Source organism: Delphinapterus leucas, chromosome 6 (genome assembly GCF_059928025.1).
Source record: "Delphinapterus leucas isolate spDelLeu-1000000601 "Yukka" chromosome 6, BTC_Dleu_Yukka2, whole genome shotgun sequence".
Classification (NCBI taxonomy): Eukaryota; Metazoa; Chordata; class Mammalia; order Artiodactyla; family Monodontidae; genus Delphinapterus; species Delphinapterus leucas.
In genome coordinates, this window is record NC_143134.1 from 17,196,120 (window position 1) to 17,222,330 (window position 26,211).

Sequence of the window (26,211 nt, forward strand, 5' to 3'; positions counted from 1 at the left end):
GAGAGGGGAGCGGTGGTATTAGAAAAAGCCACCAAACTTTACCATTTATTATTAGTGAGTGGTAGGTCCAAATAATACAGCAAAGTGTAATGAACCGTCTTGGGGGGATGTGTCTCAACAGCCCTCTGCCCTGGAAAAAATCATACTATTGTAAATGAATTTTGGTGGAGATCTTAAACTGGGCACCTTAGTGCTTTATCTCCTCTGGACCAGCCTTTATTCTGGAGTTTTCTCCAGACTAGTTCACCGAAGAGTAGAATAAGACATTTGCATCATCTTGCCTCCGTAGCCAAAGGCTCTCTCTTACTTTTGAGATTCTCTCTGTTGAGATTTTAGGAAATCCATACACAATACTCCCTTCCCCCCCGCCACCCCAATTCTGAACTGAAGTAGTCATGGGGATCAGTAAGATAGAGACAGGAAATACACAAATCAAAAATAAAACACTAACAACTGCTACTTATTATGTGTTAGGCCCTGTTCTAATCTCCATAGCAACCCTATGACATAGATTCTCTTATTATATACATTTTACAGATAAGGGAAACTGGAGCATGGAGAGGTTAGGTTAGGTTAGGTTAAGTTAGTTACCCAAGTCACACAGTAAATGGTGGAGCTGGGATTTAAAATCGGACAGTTTGATTCCAGAGCCCAGTCTCTTACCACTGTGTTTTCCTGCATCTCATTTCACCTCTGGTACTGAGAGAGCTCTTGGAGAAAAGGGCTTTAGGACTGTTGGCCAAGTGGGCCTCCTGATACCTCCCCTGTGCATTACAGACTTGGCCAGGCCAGCGGGCCACTGCAGGCCTCCCCTGTGGTGTGGACGTGCAGAGCCCACGTACTGGTTCCTTCTCCTGAACGCTGCTAACTCGATCGTTCACCCTTCCTCTCAGGAGGACAGAGTGAGTGGCTTAGAGGCCTCAGGAGTGTTCTTTGGAGTTCTTCCACATGGGTACACAGGGATGAGGAGTAAAATATTCTCTCCTTAGCACTCTTGGTTCAGTTAAGACCAGGTCTTTTTTTGGGAAGTTAGCGTAGATTGGGCAAGAGCTGAAGAAAGGACAGCCTTCCCCCAAACAAGATTTAACCTAAGCACCTGAGGGTCACGTAGCTTCAGCTCTGTATCACTGTGTGAGAGTATATATATATATTTTTTTTTTTTTAATTTAATTTTTTATTTTTGGCTGTGTTGGGTCTTTGTTGCTGCACGCGAGCTTTCTCTAGTTGCTGCGAGTGGGGGCTACCCTTCGTTGTGGTGCGCGGGCTTCTCATTGCGGTGGCTTCTCTTGTTGCGGAGCACGGGCTCTAGGTGCGCGGGCTTCAGTAGTTGTGGCACGAGGGCTCAGTAGTTGTGACTCGTGGGCTCTAGAGCACAGGCTCAGTAGTTGTGGCACATGGGCTTAGTTGCTCTGCGGCATGTGGGATCTTCCCGGACCAGGGCTCGAACCCGTGTCCCCTGCATTGGCAGGCGGATTCTTAACCACTGCGCCACCAGGGAAGTCCTGCTGTATATATTTATCTACATAGGTTTCCTTCATTTAGAGCCCACTTTCATATGCTGCCTACTTTGTTTGAAGGCAAGGAAAAAAACAACAGACAACCCCCCCCAATCAGATCATTTTAAATAAGCATCCTTCCTCAAGTTTCCTGAAACATTCAAAGTTGACTTTAATTTGTTCTTCCACATCGCTTGCCATGGAGAGAGGGAGGCAGAATGGCACAGTAGAAAGAGCATAGTTTTAGAATGAGAAACTTAGGTTTGAATCCCAGCTTTGCCACTGACCAAATTAATTAATTTCTCTGTGCTATTCTTTCCCTATTACTCTGTAAAATAGAGAGTGTAGGACCTACCAGTAGGGCTTGTTGTGAAGCTTAGAACTAAAGTGTACTAGGTAATTGACACACAGTAACAAAAGATAGCTTCTCTTGTAATAAAGATATGAAAAAATACAGGCTTAGACTTGTGGAATGCTTTAAAAATAATTTCAGCAGTTTTATACAAGCAAGTTTCTTAGGCAAGTCTCTTTTACACTACTGGGAAATGGTAATACTGGTTAATATTTGGGTATACTGTTTGGTTATTGCAGGCACACTCATGTGTGAAGGTGAGTGTACAAAACTAATTTGCAAGTATACCTCCTGTACGCAGTATTTGTTACCTATATGTTGTATGCAGATTGTTTTTTAAATTTAAGAGTTCATATCTTCATTTACTTTTATATTTCCAAGAGTCTAAATTTGCATTCAAAAGCTTCCAGTGCTTTTTTCTTTGTCCTTCAAACTAATGCATTAAAAGATTGCTGCTGCTTTCTTCACAGCGTTTTAGTTTAGTTGAAGAATACCCTAAGTTCTGAAGCCATACTGCTTCTTAAGGGTTAGTTGGTTGTATCTTGGGATATGAAATAACCAAAGGATGTAGGTGCCTTTTTTGTTCTGCTCTAAGCCATTTCCCAGGTCAAGTGTCATCCCCTCCCCCACTCCATGTTGCACAAAACTTGATGTATTTTGCTTGTTTGTTAGGTAGGCTCGACAAGTCTTTTCTACCTGCGTCCCCCTTCCCCATGTACCACTTGGTCTACTTGGGGATTAGAGCATATTTCCTTGAGGTTTGTTTGCCTATTCAGGAAACCAGACTTTATGAAAGAGAGAAAGACAGAAACAGAAGCACGAAAAACTAATACAGAGAAGGGTGAGCCACTACACAGAATTTACTTTAGCAGCTTGCTCCTGGAAAGAAAACTCAGTATTGATGATCTCACAAGACCTACATGTTTGTTTGTTTGTTTGTTTGTTTTTCAGTATGCGGGCCTCTCACTGTTGTGGCCTCTCCCGTCGCGGAGCACAGGCTCCGGACGCTCAGGCTCAGTGGCCATGGCTCACGGGCCCAGCCGCTCTGCGGCATGTGGGATCTTCCCGGACCGGGGCATGAACCCGTGTCCCCTGCATCGGCAGGCGGACTCTCAACCACTGCGCCACCAGGGAAGCCCCTAACGTACATGTTTTTGATGGTGTCCCTTCAGCAGAGTATTGCTTCTGCCTTGGTTTGAATCCTCAATCCAATATTTAATCATCAACTTGAGCAAGTTGCTTAATCTTCTGAGCCTCAGTTTCCTCACTTGTAAAATGAGGATGATAACAGGATCTATCCTTTAGGGTTGTTGTGAGGATTCAAGACAATAATACATGGAATGCATAGTGTGGACCTGGTAAGAGCACAAACTGTATCGAGTCTAGATTTGAACCCACATCTGCCTAGTTCCCAAGCCACGTTCTTTCCCTACCACATAGGATATTGCGTGGTGTGAAGTAGATTATGTAGGTGGTAGCCTGGTTCCTGAAGTAGCAGAGAGGTTTGATGAGGTTAAGTGACCCCCGGGATCACAAAGCTAAGGCAAGGCAGAAGGGAAACTGAGTGAAGGGTTTCTAACTGCTAGTGTAGAGTAGTTTTCCCTACAGCATCATGCCATGAAGACGTCTTCAATATCTAATGATTTGTTATCAACTATATTGCAAGCTTCTTGGGGATTTCAACTGTTAAGTTCATGGTGCCATCTGATTATAGGCCTGGAATAGTTAGAAACTCAAGACGTAAAGCAATAAGAATGACTTTGGCATAATGACTCAAGTGTATGTGTTGAATCATCCAGTGTGGGCATTGGTAATTAAATAAAATTTACTAAAATAAAATCTAACATACTGAGCTTGGTCCTAAAAAGATTGACCTGAATTTCAAATGGGTAGTTTTGCACATACAGATCATAAAACAAGTAGTAAATGTGAAGTTAAATTTATGCTGACCGTAAGACCCAAAAGTTTTACTCTTAGGTGTCCAACGGAGATAAAAATGAATGTCTACACAAAAAAACATGAAGAAAATCAGAAGTGGTTAAAGAGGTAAAAGCAATGAATGAAGTAATAGTTAGAAATGATACAGAGAAATAAATATGAATGAAAATAAGGAAAAAGTGTGGATTTGATCAGGAGTTTGTCAATCCTTATAATACTTTAAAAATAGGGATAGAAACTAGATTGTGAGAATTTTTCTGTTCTTTAAAATGAAATATAAGCACATCTTAAAAGGCTCTCAAACCTCATTGGTCATTATGGAGATGCAAGTTAAAATCTCAGCGAGGTGCCACCTTCACATCCACTTGAATGGCTATATATATATGTAAGGCAGACAGTGCTAAGTGATGGTGAAGGTACAGAGCACCTGTGACTCTCACATGTTGATGGTGGACATGTAACCCGGTACACACATTTAGGAAAACAGTTTGATTGTTTCCCATAAAGGTAGATATACACTAACCCTATGACCCAACAGTTCTTCTCTTAGGTATCTATACTTGCATAGATATATAGAAATAAAAATAAGTGTCTACATAAAGACTTTTTCTTGAATGTTCATAGCAGCACTATTCATAATAGCCCCAAACTGGAAACAGTCTAAATGCCTATCAACTACTGAGTGGATAAACGAAGTACTATTCACCCGGAATAAAAAGGAACAGAGAACTGATAACATGCTACAGCACGGATGAACCTCAAAACATGCCTCAGTGAAAGACACCAGATGCAAAAGACCACATATTGTATGATTCCATTTTTAGGAAATGTCCACAAAAGAAGATGGACAGAAAGCAGATCACTGGTTGTTTGGGGCTGGGGGAAGGACCTGGGATTGAGTGCAGTCAGGCTTGAGGGAACTTTTTGGAGTGACGGAGATGTTCTCAAACTAGATTGCATGGGGGACGGGGGGTGCTCAAGTCTATACATTTCCTAAAAGTCATTGAATTGTTCACTTAAAACGGATGATTTTATGGTATATAAATTATATGTCAATAAAATTGTTAAAACTACATAAACAGATATTTAGAATGTATTAGATTATTTATATCTTTAAAACTATTGCTTTTTTAAAGACATCAGAATTGGTAACTTTTAAGAAAATGCCAAGGTTTAACTGAACTCTCAGTCCTCTGTGGTTTATTTAGTACTCAACTCCTCTTTCAGTCTTCCTTCAGCAGCCAATTGGTGGTCAGTTTTACCTTCAGTTAACCAATTGGCTAGTTAGTTCACACAAAGTATAAAGAAACCGGGGTGACTGTGCAGATTCTTGTAGTTTAAGGAATCCTTTCTAATACCGGGATTTCTGGTTTTGCTGTTGCAGGCATATTTGGTTCCTCAAAATATCTATTTCTACTGCTTTTTTCTTAGGCTGTAAAATGTTACCACTTCCTGCTAGTGGCCTCAACTTAATCCTTAATCCTTTTCCTCTTTCCATGTCTTCACTCTTTTCTTCATTCCACAAATGACCAAGGCTTTTGTTTATTTTACTTTCTCTGTTATTCCTTTGCCTATTAAAATAAACATTTACAAACATGGAAATGATGGAAGCATGGTTTATTTTGGGTGACATAAAGCCTTTCTTTTGGGAAATGTTATGAGGTAAAACACAATCCCTGCTTACAAAAAAAAGAAGAAGAAGAAGAAAAAGGCTGCCATAATTGTATGGTGAAGAATAGGTGTCTTTTTTCCTTTCAAATTTCAGGTTTTACTTTTAGTAGAAAAATGGTAGAATATTTGGGTCTGTGACATGTAGCAGTTAAATCCAAGTTAGTTTTTGGGAGGAGGGAATTAATATTAATAGTGTAATTAAAATTGATTAAAAATACAATTTCAAATTTGATTTGGAAGCTTACAGTGAAAATATTGTTCATCTTGTGACACTTATTTTTGTAAATTTTCTAAGTAATTTCCAAATATCTTATTTCTAATTGCTTTATTCTCTGACATATTTAGCATTATTTTATTATTTTTTATTTCTTTTTTTAAAAAAATTATTTATTTATTTATGGCTGCGTTTGGGTCTTTGTTGCTGCGCATGGGCTTTCTCTAGTTGCAGTGAGCGGGGGCTACTCTTCATTGCGGTGCATGGGCTCTTCATTGCGGTGGCTTCTCTTGTTGCGGAGCACAGGCTCTAGGCATATGGGCTTCAGTAGTTGTGGTTCATGGTATCAGTAGTTGTGGCTCACAGGCTCTAGAGCGCAGGCTCAGTAGTTGTGGCACACGGGCTTAGTTGCTCCGTGGCATGTGGGATCTTCCCAGACCAGGCATCAAACCGGTGTCCCCTGCATTGGCAGGCAGATTCTTAACCACTGCACCACTGGGGAAGCCCTTTTTTTTATTTTTTAAAATATTTATTTATTTATGTAAGTATGTATGTATGTTGCACTGGGTCTCAGTTGCGGCATGTGGACTCTTAGTTGCGGCATGCATGCGGGATCTAGTTCCCTAACCAGTGATCGAACCCGGGCCCCCTGCATTGGGAGCATGGAGTCTTACCCACTGGACCACCAAGGAAGTCCCAGCATTATTTTAATATTTAATGATCTTTTTAGCACTTCCCTCCAAGGGTGCCGTAGATTATAAAGTTTCTTTTAATGAAGAGCAGGAGTGTTGTGATTCATTAGTGATGTTCTCCATAGCTTGAAATGGGGAAGTGATTGTCTGAGTGCCTTGTGTTTGCCCCCAGCAGCTTGAATGTAGGCTTTGGATCAGGCACACACCAGTATGAATCTTAATTCCACCTCCACTAGCTGTGTTAATTTCAGAATGCTAAGTGACTCAGGTGTAAAATGAGGATATCTCATAGGGTTATTACTATGATGAATATAAAGTACTTAATGTAGTGCTTGGTGCTCAGTTATTATTCCATGAAAATAACTCTATGCTAAGCTTGTATCTCCAGTATTCCAAGTTAGAATAGTCCAAATCTGACTATTTCAATAATCTATCCTAATCTCTGTGCATGCCTTGAAGTTATTTTAACATGTAATTTTTAAAATGAATGCATATTACTCTGTTAACCTATCATGTGAAATATATTTTATTAAAAAAACACAAATGAATCAATATTGATTTAATTCTTTGGTCAGATTTAAACTTCCTTGTAGTGAAAGTGGACAGTGAATTAAAACTTACTCTGCTTGTGTGTTTGACAGATGATTCGCAAATGATTGATTGAGTTAATAGTGTATTCTTTGAATGATGCTATCTCAGTATATGGTAACTTGAAATTATGGAATTTATTAAACATCTTTCTAACGTTTTCTGATTGTGAAATATGCCAGTTGTGGTTCAGTGGCTGTATTCTTCGGATGTCCCTCTGTTCTCAACCAATTGTAGTTTGTGTGGGTGGAAGATTTTAATTGGAGAGAGTTGTCTTTCGTCTTGATTTAAAGAAGTTTCTCCAAGGATATATATCAGAGGTAGTGACCTGAATGATCTTACTGTTTTTTAGGCCCCCTTCCTCCGCATCTTCTGGGATACTCAGCACCACTCATTTCTGACCCTTCCTGGCATTCTGTGGATGCATTTTCTGTCTTCACATAATATATTTCATTTATAGCTATCTCCTAGTTTCATTGAAGATTCAATTTGTATTTGTTTCTTGTTTGCTTTATTGTTTTGGAGATGATTTTAGAGAGCAGAGATGGTGGTAGAAATGTTTTTATTCTATCAGGAATACTGTGATTGAGAATAACATAAATGACTTAATTTAGATTGGATGTTTAAGAAAGATACATGTAGAGAAATAATACCTAAGCTGAGAAACGACAAATGAGTAGGAGTTAGCCTCAAGATTTCAAGGCAGAAAGAAAATCATGAATGAGAGCCCCGAGACTAGAAAACTGTGTACACTGGGCCAATTAGAAAAGGCCAGTGAGTGAAAGGAAGATGGTCCAAGATGTGGTTGAGATAGAGGGAGGGGCCAGGTCACCTAGAGAGCTTAAACAGCATTAGCTGAATCAGAAAGCCTTGTGTTGGACGCTGATAAATGCCAGAAGGCACACTCTGTCCTTCAGAAGCTTGTAGTCTAGTTGAGGATATGACCCATTTATATTAAAAAGTTTATATAATGTGAGAATGATGGGTAATGCATGAGCAGTAGAGAGTTCTGACTTAGAGGGGGAATGGGGGAAGGAGAACTCACTTTTGGTTGGGGTTCTTATGGAAGGCTTCTTGAGGGAGATAGAATTTGATCCGAGCTTTTCCCCACATGAGTAGGGCTTGAACAAACAGAGTTGTTAGAGGGATGGCATCATCTGAGTGTCGGCGTGTGGATGCAGGAAGGACAGTAGCTCACTGGAGAGGAGGACTCTTCTAGGGGTGTGATGTGGGAGGTAATGCTCGAACTGTAGCTTGGGTTACCTCTGATGTTCCAGTGGTCTGCACGTGTCCCTGATAGAAATATTGAATATAACTTGTTGAATGCTTACTGTTTGCTTTCTCATTGTAAATAAAGAGCTATACAAGTAATCCAGCGTAACTTCTCATTCCTTCTACAACATCCTCCTCAAATGCTTTCCTGCTCTCTCTTCAGATAATTCCACGAATGGTGAGCTGGCTGTTTAACACAGTGCTAACTATTCTTATATTAAAGAGCTATCCCTTTTCTTTTAACTTTCTTTAGTAGATCCTACCAAAGATGGCATCATGTCTTGTTTTAGTCTTCCCTGGTCCAGGCTGCATGTTTCTAGTTCTTTGATTTTATCTGTCTCTGCATCTGGAATGCTATTCTCCAAGATAGTCTACTTTATCAGTGATGCTTTTAAAATTTATTCTTCAAAATTGAATGTAGTATTCTAAATGTTGGGGAGACAGTGACCAGGGCTTTTAGTGATATTTGTACTTCTTCAAGTTAGCTAGATCAGCAAAGACTGATGAATCTCCTCTGTGAGTCTAGTCAGTGTCTAAATTTTTACTCAGGTCAGCTTTATTCCTTATATGGAAAAGCACATCGGGGGAGGGGTGACAAAGAAAAAATAACGATCATCACGCAGATTGTTGTTTGGTTGCTGGTACTGCCAGCTTAAGTCCGAAAAGGAAACAATATCTTTATATAGTATGGCCGTATTAGAATAAACTCTTTGTGATGTTACCACATCTGTTATAGAACGGGTTGGAGTGGGATCTTGTTAAAACAGAGATTCCAGATATTTCTAATTGTGAACGTTTCAGAAACTTAAATCTTTAAAGTTAAAAGAGGTGATGATATTTGGATATAACGTTTGATTTTGGTAGTTGACAGCAGTAATTGATTTATAACTCATAGTTCTGATATAGTTTTGTTTTACACATATACAGTACTTTGTGGTTTATTTTTGGACTCAATATCAATTTTATTTTTGTCATGGTCAGAAGTATTGATAAAAATTCCCAAAGATCATTAACTTATATAAAATAATCACTAAATTTCTTCTTCATATTGTGGCATTCTAAAGATTAGGACTTTAATTTGACTTAATTTTATAGTGTAATTTATTATTGAAAAGAGAAGTGAGCACAAGCTCCTAAACCAGGTGAGTAAAAAGGAGGAGGTGACTAGCTTATTCACAGAAACAGTTCTATCCAAAATATGTAATCAGGGAATTCCCTGGTGGTCCAGTGGTTAGGGACTCCACGCTTCCACCGCAGGGGGCCCGGTTTCGATCCCTGGTCAGGGAACTAAGATTCTGCAAGCTGCATGGCACGGCCTAAAATAAAATAAAATAAAACTACAAAATATGTAATCAAATCATTTGTTGTCTTCTGAAACATCACCTTCCTAAAAAGCACATCTACCCATCTTGATCCACCTGGGCTGTTAACATCGCAGTAACTAGACAATCACAATTTGGGGAACGGTAATTGTTGTGGGCAAGACTCATCAATGGATGCTAAAATCCATGGGTGAAAGTATGATGAGAAAGGGTGCTTACATGGTCTTAAAATATCACCGCCCCCGCCCCAAGAAGGGTACAGAGGAAAAACTAGTAATGTTACAGTGGAGAGACCTGGTATATACAACTGTAACCAGTGACCAGAGTTACCGTCATGAGCAGTGAGATTTGGACAACATCATGTACCTTCTGGTATTTTTTTTTATTGAAGTATAGTTGATTTACAGTATTTCAGGTGTACAGCAAAGTGATTCTTTTCCATTATAGGCTGTTACAAGATATTGAGTATAGTTCTGTGTGCTATACAGTAGGACCTTGTTGTTTATCTATTTTTGTACATAGTAGTGTATATTCGTTAATCCCAAATTCCCAATTTATCCCTCCCCTCCCTTCCCTTTTGGTAACCATAGTTTGTTTTCTGTGTCTGTGAGTCTATTTTGTAAATACATTCATTAGTGTCATTCTTTAAGATTCCACATGTAAGTGATATATGATATTTGTCTTTCTCTTTCTGAGTTCAGTTAGTATGATAATCTCTCGGCCCATCCATGTTGCTGCAAATGGCATTATTTCATTCTTTTTTATGGCTGAGTAATATTCCATTGTATATATGTACCATGTCTTCTTTATCCATTCATCTGTCGATGGACATTTAGGTTGCTTCCATGTCTTGGCTATTTTAAATAGTGCTGCTGTGAACATTGGTGTGTGTGTATCTTTCAAATTAGAGTTTTTGTCTTTTCTGGATATATGCCCAGGAGTGGGATTGCTGGATCATATGGCAATCCTATTTTTAGTTTTTTAAGGAACCTCCATACTGTTCTCCATAGTGATGTGCCTTCCGGTATTGATGTACTTAGAAGGGCACAACATTGCTTCTTTGGTGCCTGTCAAAACGCATAATGTGAATTTAGTCATGGGGAAGCATTAGACAAACCCAGATTGAGGGACATTTTACAGAATAACTGCCCAGGACTCTCCAGGTGTCAGGGTCATGAGAGACAAACCGTCCCCAGTTGGAGGAGGCGTGACAACTGCAGTGTGTGATCCTGGACCTGAAAAAGGACATCAGGGGGGCAGTTGGGAAGAAATTTGTGTAAGGTTGGCTCTAGATTATTTCATAAATCTTGTGTTGATGGTTAATTTCCTGGTTTTGATAATTGTAACTGTGGTTTTAATAAGATGTTATCATTTTGAGAGGCTGGGTGAAGGGTACACGGGAGTTCTTTGTACTGTTTTTGGAACTTTTTGTAAGTGTGGAAATTCAAAATGAACTTAAGTAACAACAACAGCAGAAACTCAGAAATTCAGACTCTCATGCTTCTACTTTATGACATCTCTTTTGATTGGTCAAGGGGCTGGTTTTCTCTGCTTCTTAAATCTCCACTGTGATCTGGCTAGCTGAGGTTTCTAAATAAGGGATTTTGGAATAGTGAGGCATTGCCGTATTGGATTGCAGCTACAAGTTGAAAGGTTTTGTTTAATTAATTAATTTACTTATTTATTTTTGTACAGAGCTGTAATTACATCTTTGGGTTTCCAATGGCTCTGTAGGTTATTTGAGCATTACTGTTAGAGCCACCAGAATCCCTAGCTGGAAACTTAGCTCTGTAATTAATTTACTGGTTTGTTTCTGTTTTTATTATCATGTTCTACATTCAGGTTAGTCCCATGGATTCTTCTGCTGTGTATCATATATTGTTGAATTTCGTATTTGTTGGTTGTCTTTTAGGAAGAGCTGATTTTTGTATAAAAATGTTTTACTTAAAATATCATGCTAAACATCTTATTTTTCCTCTCAGAAAAGACAGTCTGGAGTTTTTATAAATATAATGAATAAGTAAACTTACACTGGCATAAGCACCAAGTGGTGACCTTTTATTGGATAATAATTAGAATGGAGGAAATTAATACATTGGGAAATGTTTCTGTTACCAGGAGCGCAGTTGTTAATGTATGACTCATAGATTCTTAAGTCTAGGAGAAACTTGACGAGACTGTTTTGACCAGTGTGGGAGAGGAAGAAAACATGGACTTGGGATTCGGAAGACCTACTTTTGCATCCCAGATTCATCACTGATTATTATTGTGTCTTGGACAGCTCATTTAACTCTTGAGCCTTAAGTTTTTCATCTGTAAAACTGGAATGATAATAGCACCTTTCAAAGTTATTGTGAAAGTTAAATGAAGTAGCATACAATGTACCTGGCCTAATGTGGGCATTTCATATATACTGGCTCTGTTCTTTCCTCCAGCTGGGCTTGTAACTGTGCCTTCTGAAACTGATGAGATTCTTCTTTGCTTATAAATACCTACAAAACGATGATAGCGTATGTTAGTCATCTCTACTGGTATTTCCCAGGTCTTTTTGTTTGGAAGTTTCCCCATATCTCCTATCCCAGAGAAATTATTTTCTTTTATGTGTTAGTCACATTGGCCGTTACTCCAAAATCTGTTAGACAAGTGTCACTCATTTGCTACTTTCCTTGGTAATTTAGTCTTCTTATCTGAAATCATTTGATACAAATAAATATTAAATTTAGAAGAAAATTTTATGAGACAAAGGCACAAGATGTCCAGACATTTGAAGTATTTCCATGTACAGTTTCCTTTCAAGTTTCAGGTTTCACTTGGCATTTGGATCCTCTGAGAAGGGCCAGTTATTCCCATGGTTGTGTGAGTGAACATCATTGTTTTTATGAGTTATACACTGAAGTGTTTAGGGCTGAAGGCGCATGTCTGTAACTTACCTTCAGATGATCAAGAGAAAATAATGTGTGTGGGTGTGTGTATAGAAGAGGGGAGGGGGGGGAAGAATGGCATAGCAGCCGTGGCAATATTAACAATTGGTGAGTTTGCGTAAAGGGAGCTCTGTGTGCTTCTCTTACAGCTTCTAAGTTTAAAACTATCTTAAAATTATACTGGATTGAGTTATATTCCTGTACCCTGAGGAGATGTAAGCCAGTGGCATTTTCAGAGGGAGGGAGGTTGGAGGCACCTGGGTCAGCATAGAGGAATAAGTAATAAGTGAATAACTGGTCACTCACCGGCAAAACATTAATTGTTCCTGGGCTTCCCTAGTGGTGCAGTGGTTGAGAATCTGCCTGCCAATGCAGGGGACACGGGTTCGAGCCCTGGCCTGGGAAGATCCCACATGCCGTGGAGCAACTAGGCCCGTGAGCCACAACTACTGAGCATGCGCGTCTGGAGCTTGTGCTCCGCAACAAGGGAGACCCCGATAGTGAGAGGCCCGCGCACCGCGATGAAGAGTGGCCCCCGCTTGACGCAACTAGAGAAAGCCCTGGCACAGAAATGAAGACCCAGCACAGCCAAAATAAATAAATAAAAATTTAAAAAAATTAATTGTTCCTTTAACCTTTTTTTCTTAGAACAGAGGTTTTTGGCAGAAGGTTCTATATAGATAGAGAGTGAGCTGCTGCTTTATCAAAGCAGAGGAGACTGCTTGGAAGTAAGATCAGATGCTAAAAAGTAAAGAATTAAAAAAAAAATATTTACAAGTTGTATACAAGGATAAGTAAAAGGTAGAAAGCAGAAATATTAGGACTTTAAAAATTATCCGGTGCTCAGATAATCTTTCTTCTACCTGAGAGATACGTTAGTTTTCTATAATTAGCATTCTATCCTACTAGCTAATAGGTATTAATTTATCCTTTATTTCAAATTGCTATATGATTTCAAAGTTAATATTTTATATTCTTAATAAAGATTTACATGATGTTTATTGTTTTACCCTTCAAAAAGCATCTTCTAACTAAAAAAAAAATTTTAAACCCTTTCTCTTTTCTTTCATGTCATTGATGACATCTCTTTTGGGAACTCAGAAGCCAGCCAAAGGTAAGAGATTTGGTTTATTATGTGATGCTTGTAAAGGTCTTATGGGCATATTTTTGAAGTACTGGTAATTTTCTTCTCAAAAATAAAAATTTTCTCTGGCATTTTTATAAAAAAAAAAATAATAATGCAAGCTGTCAGCCTGTTCATAAATCCAAAGCCATTTATTGGTGTAAGAGGTTTATAGAAAAGCTGTATTTGTACTTTGACCAATTCTGTCCAGTCTCCTGGCAACTGCAACACAGATTCCTTTTGTGCCCTGCTGTTCGCCGTGGATTGGCTCGAAACTGCTCGTCCCATACTGTGGTCAGAACCATAGCAGGCAGACTCATCCATGTTGCTCCTGGGACAGCTGGGGACACATTCTCAGGCCAACAGAAACCTGCCCTGGCCCACAGCTTCCTTAAGGGAATATGCTTTCATCTGAGATTTGAGCCCAGATTCTAAAGAAACTTCGGTGGGGTGGGTCAGTTCCTGTATCTCTTAGGAAATGTAGTTGTGCCAAAGTAGGCACAAGGACTGTATTATTGAATTGATCATTCCCTGGAATTTTCCAGGAAATTTAGATTTTTATCTACATTCTTGGAGTTTGGTTTAAGAGTCCGTGGTTGAACTGTAATTCCATTTTCTATTATTGTTGCTAAAGTATGTATAGACTTGTCACTTGGGACTCTGAATGATTAAAAAAAAGAAGTTTAATATGGCACTGACTTCTTTATATATGTAGAACTAATTTCATTAGTTTTACCTTTTCTGTGAAAAGATGCCAGATTATTTTTGTTTTCTTAATTTTTGATGGAACAGAGGCTGGAGATTGCAGTAAAAATGTGAGGAAACATTACATGACTATTTAAAAACTATTCATGTTTTATTTAATTCAACTGTATCTTAACGTTTAGGGAAAATGTGTTGACGTAAAAAATATGGAAGGGCCAACACCACACTAATTAACATGGTGGTTCCCTCTAAGGAGAAAACGCTTGGTGAATGGGAGACCTTTATTCCTTATGTTTTGGTGTTATTTGACTTGTTATAATGAATGTGTGTTTCTTCTCTGTGACTTAGAAAAAGTTTTTTTTTTTAATTTTAAAGGAAAAATGTTTATTTAGAAAGAAAAGGGCTTGTCTGCTTTAGGAAATCTGTGGCTGGAAGATACCTGTAATAATTTACAAACTTCCTGAAACTTAAAGAGGACCATTCAGTGTTGTTAGTAAACAAGAACTAAGCATTCCTAGTTCCCAACTTTGTACCAGGCTGTGGCACCTTCCTGTAACTGGGGAAGAGAGCGAATCCAGCCTGTGGTGAAGGGCCTGGTGGGGAGTAGACAGAGCGCTCAAAGGCTGGGTTCAGCTCCCAGCTCCCCACCTGCAGGTTACCAGCTTCTTGACTTCCTTGTACCCCAGGGCCTCCCGTGTAGTATCAGCTGTTGTTGCGGTTACTTTAATGGTAGCTTCTCTACTGGAATTGAGAACAAGAATTGTGAAAGAACTCCCTGAATTTAAGAAGATGTTGGGGGTAGAAGTTTATTAATTTATTTATTTTGGCTGTGTTGGGTCTTCGTTTCTGTGCGAGGGCTTTCTCTAGTTGCGGCGAGCGGGGGCCACTCTTCATCGCGGTGCGCGGGTCTCTCACTATCGTGGCCTCTCTTGTTGCGGAGCACAGGCTCCAGACGCGCAGGCTCAGTAGTTGTGGCTCACGGGCCTAGTTGCTCCGCGGCATGTGGGATCTTCCCAGACCAGGACTCAAACCCGTGTCCCCTGCATTAGCAGGCAGATTCTCAACCAGTGCGCCACCAGGGAAGCCCAACTCCCTGAATTCAAAAAAGAAAGAAAAGAAAGGAAAAACCCACAGTCGTAGGGAGAGGAGTGCCATTTAGAGCCTGATCTCTGAGATGTTCATACAGATGGACTGTTCAAGTGTGAGCTAAGCTTACAAGCAAAGAATCAGGATGGTGTCCACTTAAGCTTGGTAAGAGCAGAATCAAATAAAGTGCTGAGAGATGAGAGCTGAACGTTAGAACAGAAGAAACTTAATTTGAGCTTCACATCTTCTTTAATCTCTCCCTGCTGACTAGTGTAGCTGGAAAAGCAGCCCCTGCTGGAGGTTTTGGTCCACAGTCCTTTGGGGCCACCTTCCATCTTCCTTCTTCTTTTCCTCCCCTTTCTGTTGGAGAATTGCTAACATAGGGAGCCACCACTGTTGACAGACACATGTTTAGCTCTGGAAAAATGTTGAGGATTAGTAATGTACCACATAGTGCTGAGGCTGGGTGGATGGCTTCTGGGCTCCAGGGTTCCCACCTCCTCCGGGGTGTTGTCCGTCATTGGGCTTCTGCCTACCTTTTTGGCCTTGCTTCCCCATCACTGCCCCACCCCAGGGAACAAATGCCTCGTGCCACTGTTTTGCACAAAGATGTGGGTGTTCTGATCCTTCCTTGCTCTAAAGGTGTTTCTAGCCAGTTGCCCTTTCGGTTGCCCCCAGGGCCCCTAGCCACTCACTGAGCTGTTTTCCTGCTGCACTCCTGGAATTGCTCTTAGCTTTGCAGCCATCTCCTCCTGCCGTGATTTGGCCTGTGCTCTCCCTGTGGTCCCCATCTCACACCGCACCAGTCTCATTGCAACTGTTTTTCAGGGCTTCTCAGTTTCTGGTCCAGGTATAAGCAAGCAATCTTGATTTCAAAAACTTGCTCTCCTTTCCCTGCTTCTTTCCCTTTTAGGCTCTTTCCCTCCCTCTCTCCATCATTTTGTGTTAATTTCAAGTAGAGGTGGATATAGGCATGCATACTTAATTTACCATCCTAATCTAATTTCCTCTTTAAAAAAATGTAACTCTTAGACCTCTGGTCCACATGATAGCCTTGTGAGTTCACACAGAAACATTCTTCTGCCAATTCCAAACTCATAGCAGGGACAGATAAGACATTTAAAAATATTAAAATCATGTCATTATATTCAAAAACAACATATGTCACTGCAGGGACCAGCAGCAGGCTGGGGCTGAAGTAGCGTATTTACTGGGCCTTGAGATCAGACACAGGTTTTTGGAGGATTGGAGGTTCAACCCTTGCAGACTAGAGGGGATCCTATGTATGGGTTGAGGACCAGAGATGCTCACCATGAGAAAACTGATTTGGGTGAGGCTCCATCAGGAAAGAAGGCTTAAAAAAAGATTTTTGGGGCTTCCCTGGTGGGGCAGTGGTTAAGAACCCGCCTGCCAATGCAGAGGACATGGGTTTGAGCCCTGGTCCGGAAAGATCCCACATGCCGTGGAGCAACTAAGCCCGTGTGCCACAACTACTGAGCCTGTGCTCTAGAGCCCACGAGCCACAACTACTGAGCCCAAGTGCCACAACTACTGAAGCCCACGCGCCTAGAGTCTGTGCTCCGCAACAAGAGAAGCCGTGACAGTGAGAAGCCCATGCACCACAACGAAGAGTAGCCCCCACTTGCCGCAACTAGAGAAAGCCCGTGCACAGCAACGAAGACCCAACGCAGCCAAAAATAAATAAATAAATAAATTTAGGAAAAAAAAGTATATATATTAAAAGAAAAAAGGATTTCTGGCCACCAACATTGAGCCAATTTCTGTGTTAAGTAGGAGGGAGTAGAGACATTGGGCTTTGGAAGGACCCAGATCTGGGCTTCAGTAGCTGGGAGTGGCAGTGTAACTATTCATGTAATGGGGGGGCCAAAGGGGGAGGAAAAAAACAGGCAATCATGTAAACCATAAAATGCAAACTCCCAATTCAGATGTACTTGCAAACTAACATATAAAGCACAAGAGGAAACCTGTCATCAGGAAGTGAGGCAACAAACTCCAAAAGTGGGAGTTTGAAATGCAAACTGAAATGAATTTAAAAACACTTAAAATCCTTAAAAAGACTAAATTGTAAAACGTGAAATCCAAAAAATTAAAAATATAATCGGTGAAAAAGACTTTTGAAAGTAAAAAAAAAACAAACGTATTTTAGAAAGTAGTAAAATAAAAGATTGAAACAAATCGTTTGTGATATCCCATAAAGTAGCAATATGTATTACTAATATTTCCAATGTATATTCTTCCTACTTTTTATGTGTGTCGATTTTTGTACAGATATGAGATCATGGTCCAGACTTTCATAGCTTTTACATTAATATATGAATCTTAGTCTTCTATGCTCTTGAAGCTACACAGTATCGACCATGGGCATGTTATAGTTTATTTAAAGAATATGCGTTCTCAACATGCTGTAGTAACCATCTTTACATTTTATTTAAAAAAAAATCTTTGTTTTCTCTGATGAGAAAAGAATGTAGAGAATACATAAAAGCATAAAGAAGAAAACAAAGATATCACTAATCTTATCGTGCAGTAATCTTTTATATATGTAACTGTGTGTGTGTCTAATAGCCATCATATTATACATATTGCTTTGTAACCTCCTCCCTTTTCACTTAACATTGTGAAAAGTTTTCCATGTGAAATAAAGATCTATATCATCTATAGGGTGCTTACTTGCCTATTGTAAGACTGTACCATAAATAACTAACCTCCATTGTAAGACAGGAAGTTTTTATTTCACTGTTATGAACAATGTTATCAGTGTCATGACATTGTTATAACATTATAAGTATGTTACAGTTTTGTTCTTAATGCAAACTTTATTATTTTTGTTTTTCAACAGGTATTTGCATATGATCATTGTTTCTGGTCTATGGATGAATCTGTCAGAGAAAAGTATGCAGGTAAGAGTCCAGCATCCTATTAACTACTGATAATATAGAAAGGTGTTTTAGTGTTTTTCCTATAAAGTATCATAGTAGTATTTTGTGTAATTTTAGAAACTACATAGAGAACTCCCTCCAGTCTTTGCTATTAGAGTTTTAACTTTGATTGGGAAATGGGAGATTCATGGTATACTGTTGTTGGTATAAGATGATAAAGTTAGATTAACAGCGTACACAGTTGAGGTTGTCTTACACGCATCCCTGGGCCTTATACACGACCATGGCATGCAGTAGCTACGTAGATTCCCTTAGATGTTTGTAATATGGTCTAGAGAGGCAGCTTGGTGTAATGAAAGAACTCTAGCCAAGGAGGAAAGGAAACCTTGAGCTTAATCCAAGCTCCACTCCTGTCTCTGACTTTCAGTAAATCACTCAGGCTTTCAGTGTCCCTTTTCACTCTTTTTCTTTTTTTTTTTTTTTTTTTATTTTTGGCTGAGGTGGGTCTTAGTTGCAGGATCTTTGTTGTGGCATGCAGGATCTTTGTTGTGGCATGCAGGATCTTTGTTGTGACATGCAGGATCTTCGTTGTGGCATGTGGGATCTTTCATTGCGGCACACAGGCTCTTCCTTGTGGTGCGTGGGCTTCTCTCTAGTTGTGGTGCTGGGCTCCAGAGCAAGCAGGCTCTTTGTTGTGGCACGTGGGCTTCTCTCTAGGTGAGGCACACGGGCTCAGTAGTTGAGGCATTAGGGCTCAGTTGCTCCGCGGCACGTGGGATCTTAGTTCCCCGACCAGGGATCGAACTTGTATCCCCTGCATTGGAAGGTGGATTCTTAACCACTGGATCACCAGGGAAGTCCCCCTTTTCCCTCTTTAATGGAGAGGAATATGCCATATCCTCTCTAAATTTGCTCTGGGAGTCTATTCTTTTATTCTCCTCAATGATGACTGTCTCAAGCCCCTTTTCACTACAAGTTTAAGACTACAGCGACAGGGGCTTCCCTGGTGGCACAGTGGTTGAGAGTCCACCTGCCGATGCAGGGGACACGGGTTCGTGCCCTGATCTGGGAAGATCCCACATGCCGCAGAGCGGCTGGGCTCATGAGCCATGGCCGCTGAGCCTGCGCGTCCAGAGCCTGTGCTCCGCAACAGGAGAGGCCACAGCAGTGAGAGGCCAGCGTACCGCAAAAAAAAAAAAAAAAAAAAAAAAGACTACAGTGACAGCCAAATTAAAAAAAAAAGACTACAATGATAACCATATATTTCCTTTATTCCTAACTGCTTATGACACCCATTTCTAAGCAATCTTTTAAATATTGTATTGGCCTTTATCATGAAAAACAGTAGTACTACAGCTCTTTCCAAAAGTTAAGGTTAATTTGGGCTGGCTGGCCCAGTGATGACTCTGAGGATTGCTTCAGAATCACAAGTGTGATGAGGATGAATGGATCTTGTAAATGAGCTAGAAAGTGAGGCCTAATGGAATGCTGTTTATAGCGTTCAAAATGTAACAAGCATAACAGCATCCAGTTCTTTCATATTATGTTCAGGGCCCAAAGAGGTTGAATAACTTGTCAAGGCCACGTTTGGTTATTGACATATTTAATTTAGCCTGTGGAGGGGAATTGGACCCTACTATTTATGTCCATGGTTGAAAGCTAGAAGAAATGTCCCAGACCTTCCTCCCTCTCCCAGCTGGTATGTATTGTAGACCCTGTAATTAAACATTATCATTGAGGAAAAGGAGAGGGAATTGATATATATGATTATTTTGAACTTTAGTACACACTGAATAAAGCTTTGGCTGAGTGGTACATAGTTAAATTCAGATCCACCTAGGTCCCAAGTATACATTTCAGATATTTATAATCATTGTTTATAAAATTAGCAGTTCATTGGTTTTTTTTGGCCGGTGTTGATTTAAGTTCATATTATCAGGAACTTTTCACTCATTTTCTGTTATGTGCTAATAACTAGATATTTCTGAAAGACATAAGCCTTTGGAAGCACTCATCAAGTTTAAAAATCTTGTTTGGTAGATAAACAAGCTGAGAAAAAAAGTGCATTTTTGAGAGTTATGTTTGTTTTTTGTTTTTTTAATTGTTCATATGTAGTTTTGGCTTAAAACATCCGACCTTTTTCTCTGTCATTCTTTCAGGTCAAGATGATGTTTTCAAGTGCCTTGGGGAGAATATCCTTCAGAATGCTTTTGATGGCTACAATGCATGTATCTTTGCCTATGGACAGACTGGTAATTGTTAAATAATCTGTTTTATTTTTAAACTTTAAAGATCCTAACAAAAAAAAACCCAAAAAGAATACATATTGCTAGCATCTTATCAGTTGTGATTGATAAAGGAGTGTTTTGACTTCTATACCTCTGTGGTCAACAGGAAAGAAATCTATTTAAAGTGAAGGAGTCACTTTTATAAGGGTATATTGTATAACTTGTCCAATTGAAAACTATTCTTCATGGAAAAATGGTTATGATATTTTCAAGACTTGTTAGGACTATGAGTGATTTAATTTTTTCCTCTATTTTCCTATGCTTTCTAAATTTTCTTTAATGAATATGTGTTTTTGGTACATAGAAAATAATTTTGTAGTAGAAAAATAAGATGACTCTGATTTCTACACTGTTGCCAAAGGGTAGTGGTAGTAAGTTAATTTGCTCTGGGGCCTGTAGGGATAACGTACATTTTTTATGCTATGATTAGTGGTTGGAAGCAGGCACGTAGTATTCATCATATGGATCTTTCCAGTTCAATTTTAGGAAACTATTCCTACCTCACAATTTTTCAGTCGTTTTAGGTCTTTTTTTTTTTTTTTTTTTACGTATGATGATAGTTAAAGAAGGTTTTTATTTTCTTCCTAACGGATGTGGACTTCTGACTTCTACATGTATAATTGGAAAGCTTCTCTACTTACTAGTGTCATCATTATATTTGGGTATATTCCTTATTTGGGACATTTTGCTAAGTGCTAGGATTTTATTATGAGCAATGGAAAGAGGGCTGTGTATTTAAACTTCTCAAGGAGACAGTAATAACTATGATTTCCATTTTTTAGGATCTGGAAAATCTTACACCATGATGGGCACAGCTGACCAACCTGGATTAATCCCAAGACTTTGCAGTGGACTCTTTGAACGAACCCAGAAAGAGGAAAACGAAGAGCAGAGTTTTAAAGTAGAAGTGTCCTATATGGAAATTTACAATGAAAAAGTTAGAGACCTTCTTGATCCCAAAGGGTAAATGACTTTGAGACTTTAATGTTGTGGTATTATGGACTAAAACAGACTTAATAAATTGGCTTAAGTGAAATTTTTTTTTTTTTTTTTTTTTTTTTTTTTTTTGCGGTACGCGGACCTCTCACTGTTGTGGCCTCTCCCATTGCGGAGCACAGGTTCTGGACGCTCAGGCTCAGCAGCCATGGCTCACGGGCCCAGCTGCTCCGCGGCATGTGGGATCTTCCCAGATCGGGGCATGAACCCGTGTTCCCTGCATCGGCAGGCGGACTCCCAACCACTGCGCCACCAGGGAAGCCCCAAGTGACATGTTTTATACTGAACTTGAGTAAAGAGTTATTTTTCTAGTTTTTAGTTATATTAAGAGGTTTCCTGTAGCCAGTTCTGGGCTTTTGAACTAGGGCTGAGATGGGGCAGGGAAGCATGGTTGAGCAGCATGTATTTGGGTTATACCGTCTCTCTCAGATATATCCAAAAGCACAAACAAAAAATACGTATTGATAGTTGTTACTGAATATCAGTATAACTGGTATCCTTAATCAAGTAGAGTGCTTTTTGTTTGTTTTAAACCAAGAAATTTCGAATGGAATTCATCTGTTTGCAGGCTGTGACATAATCAGAAATAGTGAAACCTGGACTTCAAGATAGTTCATTTTCATGATTCTCAAGGGGGAAAAGTGTCCAATTTTATGGCGTAGGCATTGAAAGAGAAGTGGCTTAAAAGTATTAGAAAGCCTTCAAGAATGCTGTCCGCAGTCTGCAGTCATAACTGAGGCTAATGAGGAAGATAAGGGGTATCTGAGGAAATTTGTGCATTGCACAGAGTTCTCTGAGTTCAGATTTTAAGGAAGTGCAACGATGGAGAGAAAAACATAAAAACCACAGCCTGTGGCTTATTGCTGGTAAGAGCAGTATTTGGAAGGTCAAAGAGCCACGTGAGCTGAAGCTTATAGAAAGCGCGGAGAATGGCGAGGGCGCGTCTAGTTATTTTGGGATGAGGAGGACGATCAAGGAAAGCTGGTTTCAGAAGCAGTGGGTCACAGCGGCCCTCAATCAAGAGAAAACTAAACCTGTCAGCTCCTCACTGGCATCTGTTTTCTTTAGCAAAGATAATGATCTGCAGGCCTTTCATATGAGGCTGAATTGGCACTTAGTAGTTTTTCCCTTTTTTTTTTTGGCTGTGCCGCGCAGCTTGCGGGGTCTTAGTTCCCCGACCGGGGATCTAACCCGGGCCCCTGGACTGCCAGGGAATTCCTGGCACTTAGTGTTTGTTTGTTTGTTTGTTTTATTTTTGGCTGTGTTGGGTCTTCGTTTCTGTGTGCAGGCTTTCTCTAGTTGTGGCGAGCGGGGGCTACTCTTCATTGCAGCGTGCGGGCCTCTCATTGTGGTGGCTTCTCCTGTTGGGGAGCGCGGGTTCTAGGTGCATGGGCTCAGTAGTTGTGGCTCGTGGGCTCTAGAGCACAGGCTCAGTAGTTGTGGCACACAAGCTTAGTTGCTCCGGGATCCCTTAGTTCCCGGACCAGGGATCGAACCCGCATCCCCTGCATTGGCAGGCGGATTCTTAACCACTGTACCACTGGGGAAGCCCCAGCCCCCGGCACTTAGTGTTTTTATATAGAACTTTACTTAACATTTATCGCGTGATCACTGTATGCCAGGCACTTTGCAGTCATAGATGAAGAGCTCAGTGTGGACAGAATGGGAGTTTTGGAAACAAATAGTTATGAATCAATGCAATAATGCTTTTAAATCGTGAAGGAGGCTCACACAAAATAGGTGAGAGCAAAGAGGGAGTGACTGCCTTTGCCCGGAGGAGAAGGGAAGATTCTACAGAGAGTGCTTGATAAATTTGTACTGAGTAGGAGTTTGTCCACTGAGAAGCAGGGTGGGAACGATTCAGGCATAGGGGACAGCCTGTGCCAGAGCATGGAGGTGTGGAGAAATCAGAGGTTTGGAAAGTGACTCAGCTGTCCAGTGGGGCTAAAGGGCAGTATGCACAGATGTTGAAACAGGGAACCAAAGGAAGTCCAGAGGGAGGAAGGTTGTGGCCTAGGTAGCCACATCTTGCTAAAAATTGTGCCCCTCTACTTTTTCTGGCTCTGCCTTGAATCCTTTTTCTTGCACCTTCATTTCTGTGAAAAGCATCACTTTCTTTGAGATCCCAGAAATTCCTACTCTTCCCAGAAATTCTTAGCTGACTTCATTTTCATGTTTTATATTCCACAGTGCTTATGTGAATAGCTTGAACTTTACTATCTACAATTTGCTAATAGTCTTTAGTAATATCTTATATGTTTGTCTTGTGTATAGTTTAGTAATTGACAGCATGGGCTTTGGAATCACCTGGCTCTGGATCTAGGTCCTCTACTTGTTACCTATTGGGCAAGGCAAGTTCCTTATGCTTTCTAGGCCTCACTTGTACAGAAGGGATTATAACGTTACATAATACCTCAGAGGGCTGTTGTGAAGATAGACTGGGTTGATAGACCTGAGGTCTTAGAACATTTACTGGCACATAGTAAGTGCTCAATAAGTGTTAGCTGTTGTTGTCTCCATGAAAGTTTCTCGAGGATTTTTGTAGTGTTTCTGAAGAGCCAAAGTGAATGGATTAAAAACTCTGAAGGTGATTCCTTTTCAGCGAAAGATTAGTTGAGAGAACCTAGTTATTTTATTCAAGTACTGATTTTATTAATTCACTGCCTACTTTGTGTAGTAATATAATTGTTTTACTCAAGAGATAATGCAATATACACTATCTTTAAGAAAAAGGGAAATGTGAAAGGAAAAAAGTTGTAATAGTTCTGATCTTTGGATATATTCTAAGTCAAATATTCTATATGTATTATTATTATTATTTTTAGATGTTGGGGGTAGGAGTTTATTAATTTATTTATTTTTGCTGTGCTGGGTCTTCGTTTCTGTGCGAGGGCTTTCTCTAGTTGTGGCAAGCGGGGGCCACTCTTCATCACGGTGCGCGGGCCTCTCACTATCACGGCCTCTCTTGTCGCGGAGTGCAGGCTCCAGACGCACAGGCTCAGTAGTTGTGGCTCACGGGCCTAGTTGCTCCGCGGCATGTGGTATCTTCCCAGACCAGGGCTCGAACCCATGTCCCCTGCATTAGCAGGCAGATTCTCAACCACTGCACCACCAGGGAAGCCCTCTATATGTATTTTATATACAGTTTTATAGTAGTAAGTAAAGTTTTGGTGGTTGATCCTAGGGTACTGTAAGATTCCAAATCATTAGAAAATAATAAGTTACATAAAACAAGAATCACTTGTAATCTCACCATCAATAAATATTCTTTTTAAAAATTGTAATGTTTAGGGAATTCCCTGGTGGTCCAATGGTTAGGACATGGCACTTTCACTGCTGTGGTCCGGGTTCAATCCCTGGGCAGGGAACTAAGATCCTGTAAGCTGCACGGTGCAACCAAAAAAAAGAATTGTAATGTTTAGATTTTTTGAAGAGCTTTTTTGACATAGAATCAGTCATCAAATATTCTTTATATTTTTTGGTTGATATCATTAAGTATGCTATATGCTCTAGGTTTCTGACAGGTGCCCTCTACTGGTTTTAGTAGTTCCTTGTTTGTAAGAGGTTTATTTTTTTAATCATGAATGAGTATTTAATTTTATTGAATCATTTTTCAGTTTATTGAAATCATTTATTGAAATGATCATGTATATTTTTTTCCTCTTTAGTCTATCATTGTGGTAAAGAGCATGAATCTTTGTTCAGTGTTAAAACAACCTAGCAGCCCTGTGACAGTCCAACTTTATGTTTTTAAATCACTGTTAGATTCAGCCTGTTGTCTTTATTTTTGTCTGTTTATATTTGTTTGTCTTTATTCATGACTGAGTTTTGTCTGTAGTTTTCTTTCTTTTGCACAGTTAACATTTATTGAGTTTCTGCTCTTTGTGCCACATTCTGTGATCTGACAAGTAGATTGTTTGTATTTATTTGACTCTGCATTCTTTGTGGTAGTAGACATCCCACAGTGTACCCTTTTGAATGATGTGAGATTTTACCACATTATCAAGTTTTTCTTACTAGTCAAGATCTTAAGTTTTGGTTTAAATTCTTCTGGGATCAAGTCTGTTTGTTCTACTTATGTGGGATCTTTGTTGAATTCAGTATGTATTTTTATTGCGCATGGCTTTTAAACAGGTTAATTGTTTAAAAATTGATTCTTTTGTTTTTACTGAACAGAAGCCGTCAAACGTTAAGAGTCAGAGAGCACAGTGTGTTGGGACCCTATGTCGATGGACTTTCTAAACTGGCTGTCACAGGCTACAAGGTAACAACATCCTTTGTGTGAACTACTAAAATTCGCTGTAGCAAATTTTTTTGTTGTTGAATTTGTGATCTTTTGCTGAAAAAAAAATTATGGTAGCATCACTTAATAAGTCACAAAAAAGTTTGTAAAAAAGTTACAAAAACCTTTATTAAAAAGCTTTGGGTCAGTTTAATTTTGAGAGAAGGTATACATATTTGCAAGGCATACCTATTCATCTATTGTGAGACACATTTTTCCCATTTTTATGAGCTCTAAAATTGTGATATTCCTTACGATTGTATCTTAAAATGATAAATGGCAGTATTTTTTTCTTCTGTAGTAGTACATAAAATAATGATGTTGCTTATGATTTTGTTGATTTAATGAAATAAAATATGAGTTGA

At 39.6% G+C, this 26,211-nt stretch overlaps 1 protein-coding gene across 14 annotated transcripts in view; it reads left to right on the forward strand.

The window, feature by feature from the left end:
- KIF13B (kinesin family member 13B) overlaps positions 1 to 26,211 on the forward strand; it is a 230,857-nt gene that overhangs the window by 48,905 nt on the left and 155,741 nt on the right. For all 14 annotated transcript variants that reach the window (XR_016393491.1, XR_016393487.1, XR_016393488.1 and 11 more), the window contains exons 3-7: positions 13,568 to 13,580; positions 18,241 to 18,301; positions 20,440 to 20,532; positions 21,351 to 21,531; positions 25,741 to 25,828. Coding sequence is in view for 4 of the 14 variants with exons in the window: in XM_022594943.2 (XP_022450651.2) it covers positions 13,568 to 13,580; positions 18,241 to 18,301; positions 20,440 to 20,532; positions 21,351 to 21,531; positions 25,741 to 25,828 (436 nt within the window). In the remaining 10 variants the exon portion in view is untranslated. The remainder of the gene's footprint in view (positions 1 to 13,567; positions 13,581 to 18,240; positions 18,302 to 20,439; positions 20,533 to 21,350; positions 21,532 to 25,740; positions 25,829 to 26,211) is intronic.